At 44.4% G+C, this 14,031-nt stretch overlaps 1 protein-coding gene across 2 annotated transcripts in view; it reads left to right on the forward strand.

The window, feature by feature from the left end:
- Positions 1-680: 680 nt before the first annotated feature.
- The window catches only part of BCAP29 (B cell receptor associated protein 29), a 687,731-nt gene continuing 674,380 nt past the window's right edge, over positions 681-14,031 (forward strand). Inside the window, exons 1-2 of one of the 2 annotated variants that reach the window (XM_069629145.1) lie at positions 681-856; positions 1,162-1,271. In XM_069629145.1, coding sequence (XP_069485246.1) covers positions 1,180-1,271 — 92 coding nt within the window. In that variant the 5' untranslated portion in view covers positions 681-856; positions 1,162-1,179. The remainder of the gene's footprint in view (positions 857-1,161; positions 1,272-14,031) is intronic. The other variant, XM_069629146.1, reaches the window with a different exon arrangement.

Below are 14,031 nucleotides of genomic sequence, written 5' to 3' on the forward strand. Positions count from 1 at the left end.
AAAAAGAAAATCGGGTGTTTTCACCCGCCTTGGTGACAAAAAAGGTTGGGAGCTATGTACCTCACTCACCTTCTTCCCCCTCCCTTATGGTCTGTCCTTACCCAAACAAGGTGAACAGCACCTCAACAGAATATTACCTCTTGTTTTGAAGCAGCAAACGTTTACACATTGTAACCATTATCATAATTTCTATTTCGATTGTATTACTATGTCAAATGTCTGCCTTTCAAGTAATGTAGGTTGCATATTTTCATACATTCCGAATAAAAAGTGCTTAACAGAAAAAAAGCAGTGCAACAGTTGATACAGCCTGTGGTCGAAGTGGGTGGGAGCGGTGCTCCTCTACTTTTGTTTAAGTGCTACTGTTCCTATATATTTTTTTTAAAAAGAAACCGTTCTAGAATGGTTTAGAACGTTGAAACTTGGGAGTTCAGTGCACTGCACCAACGTTTCCTTAAATTGCAGGCGCATGCATTTGTTTAGGGGTTTGTATTGTCGAGCGAGAGGGGGAGTGGTGATGGAGTGTGTGGGGTGCAGGAAAGGCCAGCAGGGAAAATAGTTCCACTACTTCTTTTCGTACAGTTCACCACTAGATACAGCGCGCCTTTTGGACTTTCTTTGTTATGCCACATGCTCGGAATTCTCAGCCTTTACGGGTACCACGAACCGCGAGACCTAACAGACAAGACCAGCGAGACATGTAAAAACGTTGAACGCTTGATGTGTTTATTTTTACCGCTGATACAGAAGCAAGAGCGGCCCCGCCCTGTTAGTACACGTCTTGGCGTCACCACGCATCCGCTGGCAGAGCTAGAGAGACAGGCGGAAAAAGAACGTCGCTGAACCTAGGTGGCAGGCAAGTTTTACGTCGTGCTAACCCACCGTTCAGCAGCACTGCTTACTGCCATTGCTCCCTAGCCCCACCCCACCAACTGCACAACAGTCTGAAGGAGTGAGAGGGTTGAACACAGTCAACTCCCCATTGTTTCCTTCTGCGTTACAACCGCGTGCTCAGCCCCACTGACTGGTGTTGTAATGAGCGAACTCTGAGCTTCCCTCTCTGTGGCGCCCCCTGCTTGCATTGGTCAAAGCATACCTGTTGTTTCTATCTTGTAACTTGCTCCAGGCTCTATTCACAAAAGTGCTTTGTTTTATTCTTAGATTCGCGGCTGATAGAAAATGACAGTTCAATGGACTGCAGTGGCGACCTTTCTGTACGCGGAAGTCGCAATGCTGTTAATTCTCTGCATACCATTTATTTCTCCTCTCAGGTAGGCACACTGTCGATCGGCTTCACCCTTATGCTACTGGATGCATACTGCCAGCGCGTACATTTTGATTGGCTGTTAAGTCGCCGTTCCTTCTTTGGCTAAAAATACCATGCTGGGAATGTTATCTAAGGAATCTGACCTGTACCGTGCTGCAGTATTCGCACGCACCAGGCAGAGACTGAGATAAGGACGTTTTTATCTGCAACTGTTATTAGATATGTACACATTTATATACAGGGCAGTTTCTACACAATTTGGTGGCTAGAGCGAAACATTAGAATGCCTCATCTCGCCCTCCACAAGTGACTCCTAAATTATACCTCTGTGTCACATGGCACAACCCCTCCTCAATATCAATAAATTGTTATCATACATTTCATGTACTTTACAGAAGAAAACATACAAAATAAAGTCCACAACAATATTATGATCAGGAATTGGCTTTCATTGTATTAGATAGCTGACTGCAGTTGGACAATTCTTTGGTGACAAACTTTTTTTTTCTTTTTCTCACGCTTTCTTCTACAAACTCATTGTAAATTGTATAACTTTTCCCCAATTTATGTTATGTTATTAAAATGTATAGAGCGCACGGCCACCCATAGGTTTCATGGCGCTAGGAGAGAGGTGAAAAAAGAGAGCCAACAGGGAGCCAAGTACTTATTTAAAACAGTAATGTTTTCAGGTTGTGCCGGAAAGTGAGATGGTCGATAGTCTCGTGCAAGGATAGAGGCAGATTATTCCATTCCTTAGCCGCTGATACCGACAACGCACGGCCACCTTTGCAAGCAAATCTAAAGCAGGGTACCAACCGTTGACAAGTCCCTTGAGAGCGGAGGGCACGAGTGTGTTGATAGCGAGTACATTTTGCCTGCAAATATTCAGCTCCAAACCTGTAGAAGGCCCTGTACACCATGCACATTGATTTAAACACAATTCGCTGAGCAACCTGCAACCAGTGCAACTGGCGCAACAAATGGGTCATGGGGGCACCAAAAGGGGACTGTATCTGGCTGCAGCATACTGCTGAAGCTGTCCTCTCAGGTGTGCGGTTTGCGCCAAATAGAGCGAATTGCAATAATCGAGCACACCTAACACCAGGGCCGTGACCACGGGAGCCTGGTTAATGGCCAGGATAAACAGAAGAACCTTGCTTATCTGAAATGTTTGCTTAAAAAACATAATTTCAGCCTATTGTTTTTTTAATTAAATGTGTCTCAGCTAAACATTTGACTTTCCACATAATATAAAATAGTTACATATCCAACATCAGAATATTTACAAATAAAATACACCCCTTGCACCCAGTCCTCAGGAATATTCTCTGTACAATTCCAGCATCTTTAACAGTTTAATCACTTCCAATGACAAGACTGTTTCATGGCCTGAAGATAGCCAATGTCAAAAGTCCATGGTCTATAACTGGTTTAGGTCATTCACAAAACGCTGCAATGTCTGTATAATTTTCACTCTTGTTCCTTACCATTCGATCAGAACATGTGAAGGCAAGTCCCTCTATGCGCACACTCCAGAGTAAAAACAACCCGCCAGGGAAATAGGCCAAGAGATAGCGTTGCAAGGTTAACAAGGTTTAATTGTACAAAATAAAAAAAATCAGCAAATGACTCTGCTGCTTGAGAGTGCTCTAGCTCTAACTGTTATAAACATGGGCATAGGGACCCAGATAGCGTAATCTATAGGGTACGCAATGGGTGCCACTGATTGGAAGCACCTTCACATGGGCCTGCTGCATAGGGGATGAGAGGAAGTAATTGGTTGGTTTTCTGCTGTCAATCAGGATCCACGCGGGTCAGCTGGTCTTATCCTCGCAGTGAAGGTCGGGACTCGCATTAGACATTGTTTCTATCTAAGCTAAACATGCAAAGCCTGAATATTAACTCATTATGGCAGGCACCTTGTCGGCACGGGAAGTGGGCCCAAGGAAGAGGGAGGATAAAATACAGTTATGCTGACCGACACATTCAGGGTTTCCTTAATGCTGCAGTTCCAGCACTCAAGGTCTCCCCCCTTGGGTTTGATCTTTAATTTATCCCCCCTAGTACCTCGTGTTACATCGGGTATGTGTTGTTGCTTAGAAGAAATATAGTAGTGCATGCTTAGATCTGTGGACACTTGATGAGGGTTGGGACCTGTAGGTTGCATGCATTTCAAGGAGTGCAAAGGTGTGGGGATCGAGGCAGTGGGGTGAGGCTGGCTTCGACCTGGCTGGGTGGGGGTGAGAGGATTCCTGGCAGGTTAGTGGAGATGAATGGACGCAGCACAGAGCCTATTGTTGTCTCACGCTATAGCAGGGCGCATTCGGGTGAAAGATACTAATACTAAATATTTGCAGCACTAAAGGGACGAGAGGGAAGTGGACTTCCGTGGGAACATGGAACAGGGCTCTGATGGAGCCAGCATGTTGTGTGGAGATTAGGCCTTGTGAACCAGGGACGTGAGCAATGCGAGCCTGCAGCTTATCGTTTCTGGTTCTAATACAAAATGGCGACGAGGGCTATGGGCCTACGTAGTGCCATGCACCTACCTCTAAGCGCTGGAGGGCCTCTATATATTGCCTGATGATGCAGATTGCTCCCCTCTTGTACGTTAGATCGTCTAATATGGTATTAAGTGTATTTGGATGCACCTAACGGGGTGGGATAGGCTCATTTCCATCCCAAAACATGGTACAATGTCTGAAACAGCTCTAGATAATGTAAAGAACACACATCTTTGCCCACCTTCTGTCTACACCTACTAGATATTACATCACCAGTCTGCAGTAAATTTCACCTAAATCACATCATGACACGACTTCTTCCATCCGGAAATCTGGACAAGTAACCAGGCAAGGCTCCCCTAGGTTTATCCACATAGGATAAGCTCCCATGCAATGATAATGAGCGCATTCGATCAACTGTTCTTATCCAGTCGGACTCGTTAAGAGCCTTTTTCACATTACTTGGCCTCTTAACCAAGTACATGACTGTTCAACCAATGTTTGATAGGATGTTAGTTGCGCTCTTTCTCAAGCCTTTCATAAACGGATTGAATTGTTTCAGATCTTCCTTAGAGAATTCCTCATAAAATGAGTCGTTGGGTGACTTAATGAGCCGATATAATTGCAGGAGTCTCCATTCCAAACCCACCCTCAGGGATGATAGACCCAGACCATATTGAAGCCCCTCCATAGGGGTGGACACGCGAATGCACAAGGCCTTTTTCCATATCCTACCCTCTAGTTTCTCCCAGTCCAAATTCTACACCTTGGATTCAATGTCCATCCCATATAATAAAGTAGGGATTACTTTCCCCCCTATAACTTTTTATTAAACTGATCAAGGAAAGGTGACAGTAGTTAGCTTTAAGGTTTTTCATTTGGGGAGCTAATTGGTCTATTTTAACTCTTAGCCTATCTTCCACAAAGCAGCCCACATTTGGATGTGCTGATAACCTAAAACCTAGATATATTGATTCTACTGATGGAATGGTCTTAGACTGCATAAACCAACAATATGGAACAGATTTCTTTTTCCCATTACAAAATCTCATAATATTTGTCTTCTCAAGATTGACTACCAGATTGTTAGCAGACGCATAAGTGCTTGTTGCACCCAACAATTGCTGTAATCCCCTATGGGCAAAATCAATAAGCAACACGTCTTCTGCATATGCGATCCAGCTTATTCTTGCATGCCAATTTTTGGACTTGCTAATACATGTTTGTCCAATGTATCCTTCAAATCGGCCAGGTATAGACTAAAGAGAAGAGGTACAAGCATACAACCTTGCCGTACTCCTCTCTCTCTGAGAATTGGCTTTGAAAGGTCCCCCCTACTGTTTAATCGAACTTGTGTTCTGAGTATTCTGATGTAAATATACCAGGATTGCCAGCAGACCCAATGGAATACCCCAGGACTTCAACTTTTGCTACAACCGATTTCTGTTGACCGTGTCAAAGGCCTCACTCAGATCCACCACGGCCACACAAAAGGGGGATTCCCTGCCACCCACACACTATCCCCAAGTGTATACATAACCACCCCATAAAAAGTTGTAGAGATACCGTGGCGGAATCCAGTCTGAGCCCTGCCCAAGATACCCCTGCTGCCTGCCCAACTCGCCAGCTCTCGAAGTACCACCCCTGCAAAAAGTCTACTATCCGCATCAAGAAGGGCGATCGGGTGGTAGTTATTAGGATCCGCTCGATCGTCCCTTCTTGTAAATGGGGATTATAACTGCAGATCTCCAGCTCTCAGGACACTGCCTTCTAGCAATAGAGTTCTTAAAAAGAAGGCACAGTATACCAGGAGTCCACATCAGCTTTCAGAATGGAATTAGATAACGTGTTAGGTCCAGCAGCTCGAGAGCTGGATCATTTATTGGTTCACGGACCACCTCAAGAGAGGCGCACTGGGACCAAGGAACCTCCATGTCAGGAGTCATTACGTCACATGAAATCTTTCCAAAAAGAGATTGGAAATGGCCTGACCATGAGTCCTCCGATGCACAATTTGTTTGGGAAGAGGATTGAGAGATCTTACTGCCATTTACTAACAATCAATAATTATGTGTATTCTTTGCAATTAGAGTTTCTAACATTAGTTTGTCATGATGTGGATATTTTGAATATCGCTGGGCCCTAGACCAATTATGAGACTCCTTGGTCAGGATTTTCTTTTACCTTAAGAAAGTATCCTTATCAATGGCTTCCCTACTCAGGATGTTTTCTCAGTTCCCACTGATATTTATGCCTAGGAACTTTATTTGCCCCAATCATTTCTGATCTATCTAACTCCCATAGAAAGAGTGAAACTTTTCTGGCTGACACAGAGTAGTTAATTTCGCCTTTGATTTGAACATAACCAAGTTATTCAGACTTTAATTTAGCTGTTCATCTTGTTTAAACTTAAACCCACAGTTTCCCCCCTTGTTCAAAACTAGGTCAATTCCATACCCACCTTCATCATGCAAGACATCTAACCTTCCCAGAGTAAACATAATATGGTTGCTTTTATTAGTGGACCTAGCCTCCATCCTAGAAGAAGCATCAAAGAGATCTCTTGACAGAATTATATAATTAATTACTAACTTTCCCCGATTTCCCTCCCAAGTAAAGGCGGGCTGGAGATCTCCACTTAAATTGCCATTACAAACGATCAGGTCCCAGTCATCTAGCCATTCACTCCCAGAGAGCTTAGCCCATTCATCCCAGGTCCTAGGTCAAGACAACACAAGTTCAAATCTCCCACAATTTAAATACTCGTGCCCTCTCCTCGACCCACTACTTCTGACATATCAGAAATAAAGAGGAAAAGGAGGGGTTATCATAAATGTCAAACACCACTAAACTACGTTACATTTTAGATGCTAAAATTCTATAGTATCAATTTGTTATCACTACCATTTTTAGAATCTTAGAATTACGGGAGGCAGTTATTAGGCCACCCGAAGGACGGCCACCTTTAGAATTTGTAGCAAGTTGGTGCAAGACAGTAAAACAATCCAGCCTCAGGTCTGCAAGTAACCAAGTCTCCTGAATCCAAATTAAATCAAAAGAGGCGAAGATATTATCACTAATTTCCCCCCAATAAAACTCTTATAACCCCTTGTATTCCAACATAGAACATCCAGACCACTGTTCACTAAAGCAGAGGCTTGTTTTCATCAAGCGTCTGAAAGACCTGGGTCAGGACCTCAGGCAGTAAAGACCACACCTTACTTTTAACCATTCACCCCTTCATTTTTTGTCTTGGTCTGTGCCACCACAAATTCTTTATCCTGGTTTCTTTTTGTACTCGTACCTAGAAACATTACCGGTCCCCTGATATTTTGCGGACCCTTTAACTTTGGTTTATTAGTCGATATTCGAAAACCTTTTTGTAAAAATACTCATGCAGCTGACAGAATGGCAGTTACCCCTAAACGTGACTGGAGCCCTATTCCCACTATATGCAGAGCATTATCATATGGAAAATGGATGAAGTCAGTGTCATAAGTTGAAAATAAGTACAACTCTGGAACTTACTTTATCAATTTCAAAATTAGTTGCACGTTCAGAATCAGTGATTCTCCTGTATTGGGCAGCTGTTCGATCCAAACCTGAGGAAAGTAAAAAAAATAGGTAGAAAAATCCCCTTTTGTATCTATAGCTCCGGATACTTTCCATAAACATCTGGATGACATGTGGAACCTGCTGAGTTCCGGCAGAAACTATGGCCATTTCTTTTTCCACAACCTTCTCAGAAGTATCTGGAACGTCATCTGCTGGGTCCGGGGTCTCTTCTCTTATAATATTTGCGATGGATTGAGTTGTCAACAGACAATGATGTAATTCCATCATATCAGCAAGTATTCCTACTTTATGGTTAAGGGTCTCAATAGATGATGCAACCTTCAATTGATGTAAATTATTCTTCTTCTGATATTTTATGAGCATACCTGCTATAAAATCCTGACCAAGCTACAAATCTCCCATATCTGTTAAATTCACCACAAGAGTGTCTTGGATATTTTCGTAGAGGGTGACTAAAGAACTCAACACCACATTTAGTGCTGCAATTTTTCGAGATGTAAATTTTATTCTATCATCCATTGTTCTTAATGTTTCATGGAGTCCTCCTTCATTTGTGTTTACCTGAGCGTCCGCGGAATCAAAGGTGAGGTGTTCAGTTAATATCGTGGCTGGATCATCCCCAAGATTTATTCCCACCTCATCTGTCTTCTTGATCTCACTAAGGTGTATGCTGAGAGAGTGTCAAACTCCACGTGCATTTAATTCACCTTTGACAAATGGGAGAGCCTCCACAGTGTTTCTGTCTGACGCTCCCAATGGAAAGTCCAAGATTTCCTGTCTCCCCAAACACCTCGTCGTTGTAGACTGGCCTCCCAACTTTGTAAAGAAATCCTTCATTTTCTTTTGCGATTTGCTACAAAAAATAGTGTGCTCTGCTGAACCATCCACAGGGCTGAGAAGTAAAGAGTTGTATATGGTATGAACCTGGTCTTTAATTTCTGTCATATGGGTAGGCAGGAGTTTGTTCATAGCTAGAGGGGGAAGGGTTACCTTCCCCACCTCCGCCGCCACCATTGAGTCATAAACTTTTATCTGAATCTCACAATTACCGTTGGTTGCCCCACACCCAATTCAAGGTTTGAGACTCAATTAGGCAAACTTTTGTTTCTATTTGCAGCTTTGGAAAGAGTTAAACTTGTACTTACTACTTTGTCTACAGCCCTATGGGGTACCAAAGCTGTACTAGTCGACACATTCACCGCTCTTAATTGACCCGCCCAGGATTCAGAGAAACATGGAGCCGCAGACATAGCAACCGCACTCTCACCTTTAGCGCCCTGGGAATGCATTGGAGATACAGATGCTACAGAGACCGGGAGAAGTGTCTTGTCACCCATGTGCCCAGTGCGAATGCTCAGGATATTTACAATAGTTTTTGGCAACTCCCGGGGACTGTTCCCTTGATTCTTGTCCATTTATGTTTCTGGCATTTCCGAGTCACACACCTGACAGTCCTTCAGGGAATGAACGCAGCGCTTCCACTGTTTTCCGCTGCACAGATGTGACATATGGCAATGGATGGATGTTTAGTGAGAATGCAATGAAATGGCAGACATATAGAATTTAGTCTGTGACTCTCTGCGAGTCTCCACCCGGCATTTCAAACTACCAGGATAATAACCTATTACTTGAAACATTTTGTCACGCTTGATCAGGCCATTTATGGGAAGCAAAAAGATATATGCCCCATCTCTCCTAAACTTCAGCACCCAAGACTGAAATAAGTAGTTCAAATGTTTTCACATAGTGCCCACTTGAGTTATCAGTTTTACATTTTGATAACTTCTGCTAATTTGCAACAGGCTCAGTAATTGCCGAAACCAAAGTTTTGTGAGTGTTTCAACTTGGCAAAGGCCAGAAGTGGTGTACATATTCCTGGACTGGGGCTGCCACATGTATGGACTGTTTCTACTCATAATGATACTACAACAGCCCCCGGATAACCCCTACATGAAAGTGGACAGTAATTCAATGTCTGCAGTGGTCCACTAACAATCTGCTCCTCCCTGGAGAACGTGCAGCAAGTGGCCTTTTCCAGGAGACATCTTGGTTACTGAAGTATGCCTTCTCATTTTATATTTGTACTGTAAAAGCTACCGGTGTCTTTTTATTTTGGCCAGTTATGTCTGAAGAAAGGCACTTGTCATTTTTACATACACTGTGAATCTCACCAACGGTGCAGTGTCTTCGTTTCTATCAAAATGCTGGTCCTCGTCTTCACAAATGCTAGTGACTATATTTATTAAAGGAGATGAACTATCAGAACATTGTAGTTGTATGGTGCGTCCTTTGTGAAAGGATACACATATGTATTTAGGAAAGAATAATGCAATGCAAGCCCTATGAAAAGAAAGGGAGAGTCACAGCAAATCACAGTTCCTAATGGCCAACTCTCATCCGTAAGATGTTGTGCTCTCCACAGACAAAAGCGTAGTTCACGTTTCCCCTTCTGAGAGGGAACAGTCTAATCCAATATTCAGACCCGGCAGAAACCGTTGTTAGGTTACAGGAAATCTACTGGCTGCATACCTGAAGATCTTTGAAGCTCCACTATCTTAAAGTGTGAATAGCATCTTGTGATACCATTTTATTGCTTATTAATAAAACGTCCACAATTCCTCAACAAGCCAAACTATGAGGCAATTAAGGATTTTGATAACTGGATGAAGGGACCACAAATCCACCATTTGAGTTTGGCGTGCAGTGCCATGACGAACATCTGTTGCCTTTTGTATGCTCTGGCTCCTCTCTGTGTCTAAGCTGCTTTCATCTCGCTGTACCTCTGAGACACACATGGGCTCATGTTCCCAGATATTAAGAAAAGGATGCTAAATACAGGCGTTAAGCTGTGACGTCTGTTTTAACATCTTTTTCCTTGTTCTGCGGCATGTGCCCGATTATTGGAGGCAGAGGGTGTGCACGGAACGGGAGTTACTTTTCTGACTCCCTTTTCCTCTTTGACTTAAAAAACCACTTGGCTTTATGCCAGCATGATATTTTCCTGCTGGTGTAGCTCCAAGGAATTCTGATTGGAATCCACCAGCTTTTTACATCAGCAAAAAGCAGGTGGATTCTGTGGGAATGCATTGCAACTGCTGCCTACCATGATTAAATTATATTGTATTGTATTGTCATTTATATAGCGCCATTTTCCTATCTGTATGGCCTCAATGCTTTTAGTGGTTGGAACGCCCTTCGGGGCCGATGTCCAGGTATGGGAAAATGTCCTAAGGATAGACTTTAAGATGTGTGTGTGCATTCTGCCGAGATTAGGGTTTAGGAGGGCTGGCTAGGCTGCAGTAAGCAACCCAGGATATCGGGTATGTATGTGGGTGCTGCCGGTGGGAAAGACGGAGAGCTAGGGCGGGAGACTCGATGTGTGCCCAGCTAGACCAAATCTGTTGTAGGTTGTTGCTGTATACTAATGGCAAAGGTGTTGAGGCACACCTGGGGTTTCAGCGTGAAAGATATTTGAGCAGCTAGACTGAATTTGACATAACTGTAGCTGCATTCTAGAGTGCATGGATGGAGAACCGTGCCTGCGGCAGATGTCCACAGACATGGTGCGTTTATACATATACAAACCCGGACAGAGTTTATCTTCAATGTTGCTTTGTCAGATTTTTCTGGCACTGCGGTCCAGTCACCCCCTAAGTCTCCCAAGACGATAGGATGGCCGTCCAAGGGCATCTTCTAGTGGGAGTAGAATGCTACCATGGAGGAGGACCTGGATATTGGTATTCTTTGAGTTCAAAAGGCAAATAAATTAATTAGACAGAGCTACTATGTGTCTTCCACGTACTAAGAGGACCAAGTACTCTAATAAGCACAATGGCAGGGGATACTTGCATGTAGCCACTGTGCATTTCAGCGTTGAACTGAACAGTTTTAGGTGCAGAGGGGATGCCAGCAAGTAAATTGGAGCATCCGTGATGGGCTGAAACTTTGTAGGTGTATTGCTTTGAGTGCAACCACGTGTATAAGTTGGATGCAGTGCAAAGCCAATCATTTATCTAGGTTCAACACTATGGCATGGCCTTTGCCGATATTAAAAGGGTCCCAGCTATGATACATTTCCTGTCCCCACAGGAAACAAGTGCATCATGTATTATGCCCCCCAGAATCATCTTAGTGCGTCACCATTCCTACCTCCAAAACGATCTTGGTGCATAGCATGCCCTATACCCCTGGTTCAAATGGCACACTACATCTCTATCTCCAGTGAACCTATGAATCAAGCCTTCTGAGTGTTTAGGCAAGCCCCTATGGAAATTACATGGAGCAATCCATCTAAGTCTGTAATATTTCGTATCCCCATAATCAAACTAGGTGCGCTTTAATTACTACCTCTAGTGATCCATCTATTCGAGCGTTCTGTATGTTTAGGGCAAGCTCCCTTTGATATTAGATGGGGGAGAGTCTGCCGGTGCAGGACCTCTAGGTATCGGCCGAGGTGGGAGTTTGGATGCAGCCCTGTTGCATTTTTCTGGCCTCATCTGCTGTCCAAACGCTTTTCAGCAGGGACATACAACCTAATATCATATTTTTAGGTGTTGTCCAGTAACCAGAGTGCAGCAGTTAGAGTGCATGAGGTTCGGGGGGTGGGGGGGAGGAGGCTGATATGTGATCGTCTGCGGGAGTGGAATGGGATTATAATTGTTCTTTTAAAACGCGATTAATACCAACGAGTGGTTTCTAAGCGCAGGATCGGGATTCAAACCTGTCTTGCACTGCACTGTGTTGCTTCCACCACAAACGCGTTGCCCCTGAGCTCTGCATGGTGGTCCGCCGCGAAGGAGCCAGTGTCTGCCTTAAAGTGCGCTGTTGGTGTTTTGGATGGCCTGTGCCAGTGCTTGTGAATGGGCAACAGTCAAGGGTAATGCAGAGGGGGGATTAGGAAGAGGAAGGGAATAGGCACGTTTTGAGGGCCTTTCTGAATGTGAGATGGTTGTCAATCCTGTGGATGTCGAGAGGGAGAGAGTTCCAGATGGTGGGAGCTTTGATGGAGAAAGCGGAACCTCCCAATCTAGTTGAGTTGCAATGGGGATAACAAGGAGAAGTGCTGCACCGGATCTGAGGATCCTGGAGGGTTGGTATCGTATAAGTTTATACTGGAGGAATTCTGGACTAGTGTTGTGGATGGCATGGTGAGTAATGCACATGGCTTTAAAGGTAGTCCGTCGACCAATAGAGAGCCAGTGTAAGACTCTGGGTGCAGAGCTGATGTGCTCTGTAGGTGAGAGGCCAATGAGGAGATGAGCCACAGCGTTTTGGATTCTTTGGCGTTTCTGAAGTTTGAACGCCAGTGCATCTAGATAAAGGCAGTTTGCATAATCTAAGCTGGAGAGGATGATGGGGAGGATGGCAGAGGTTCTATGTGGATAGGTTAGCCACAGGAAGATTCGCCTAAGGATGCGTAGGTGGAAATAGCAGGTTCTGGATACAGAGCTGATGTGTTGGGAGAGGAATAGATCCGAGTCCAGTGTACATCTGAGGTTTTTCACTGATGTGGAACTTGTTTGGGGGGTGGGTAGGAGGGTTAGAAAGTGAGGCCAGAGGATTGGTTGGGGAAAGAGAGTGGTTTTACCTCATACTAGGATTTCTGTTTTTCCAGGTTTGAGGAGGAGATGGTTGGTTGTCATCCAATGGTCCATATCAGAGCGGCATAATGGGAGATTGGGGCGGGTGGCACCTGGCAATTGGGGATTTTGAGGATGATCTGAGTGCCATCTAGGTTGTTGTAACAGATGAGTTTGTGGGAGCGGAGGAGTGCAGGGAGTGGGCTAAGATAGATATTGGAGAGGAGATGGAGATTCTCCCTGTGGAATCCCTTTTGGCACTGTGGAGGTGAAGGTTGGGAGGAGCATGATATGTGAGCGATTAGAGATGGAGGAGATCCATTTGAGAGCAGTGTCCTCGATTCCTAAGAAGTATAGCCTGTCTAGGAGTATGGTGTGGTCAGTGGTGTTGAAGGCGGGTGAGACATCCTTCTGTGTCCGCTGTTCTTTTTTGGTCAGAAGCCTGTCTGGGTTGGGTCAAGAAGGTTCTTGGCTTCTGTGAAGTTGCAGAGCTGCTTGTATGCTGTGCAGTCCATGTGTTTGGCCATGAAGCATGTGTTGGAAATGGGCCGGTCTAGTTCTGGGGAATGAGTGGGTCGAGTTGGGTGTTTTGATGAGGGGTTTGATATAGGAGGTTTGAAGGCTTCCGGGAAGATTCCTGAGGTGAGGTATTAGTTAAGGATTGGCCATGCAATGCTGCCTGCGCAGGTTGATGTTTGGATGTTCTTGAGGAGTGTGGGCGGGAATGGGTCTCCAGGAGAGCCTGACAGGTGGCTTTGCAGTCAGAGCATGAGAAGCTCCTGGTGTGAGATGGGGAGAAAGAGGTGAAGGCTTGCATCAGGAGGGAATTGGTGCAGGGGACTAAATAAGGGCAGGAGGGGTGCAGGGGAATCATTGCTATTTTAGAGAGGATGGCCCTATGTCTATTGATAGTAATGTTATTGTTAGGGAGACTTCTCTGTATAGGCTAATTTCCCAAACCTAGTGAGTGAGCAGCTTTGCTGGATTTTTGGGGTTTATTTTTTTCTCCTGCTAAGAGTGAGACTCTTTTTCTCCCACTCTTAGACATGATTTGAGATATCCTTTGACTTTGTAATGTGTTTTGTGGGCTATGGGGTCTTTTACT

Source organism: Ambystoma mexicanum, chromosome 12 (assembly GCF_040938575.1).
Source record: "Ambystoma mexicanum isolate Mex_15411 chromosome 12, UKY_AmexF1_1, whole genome shotgun sequence".
NCBI lineage: Eukaryota > Metazoa > Chordata > Amphibia > Caudata > Ambystomatidae > Ambystoma > Ambystoma mexicanum.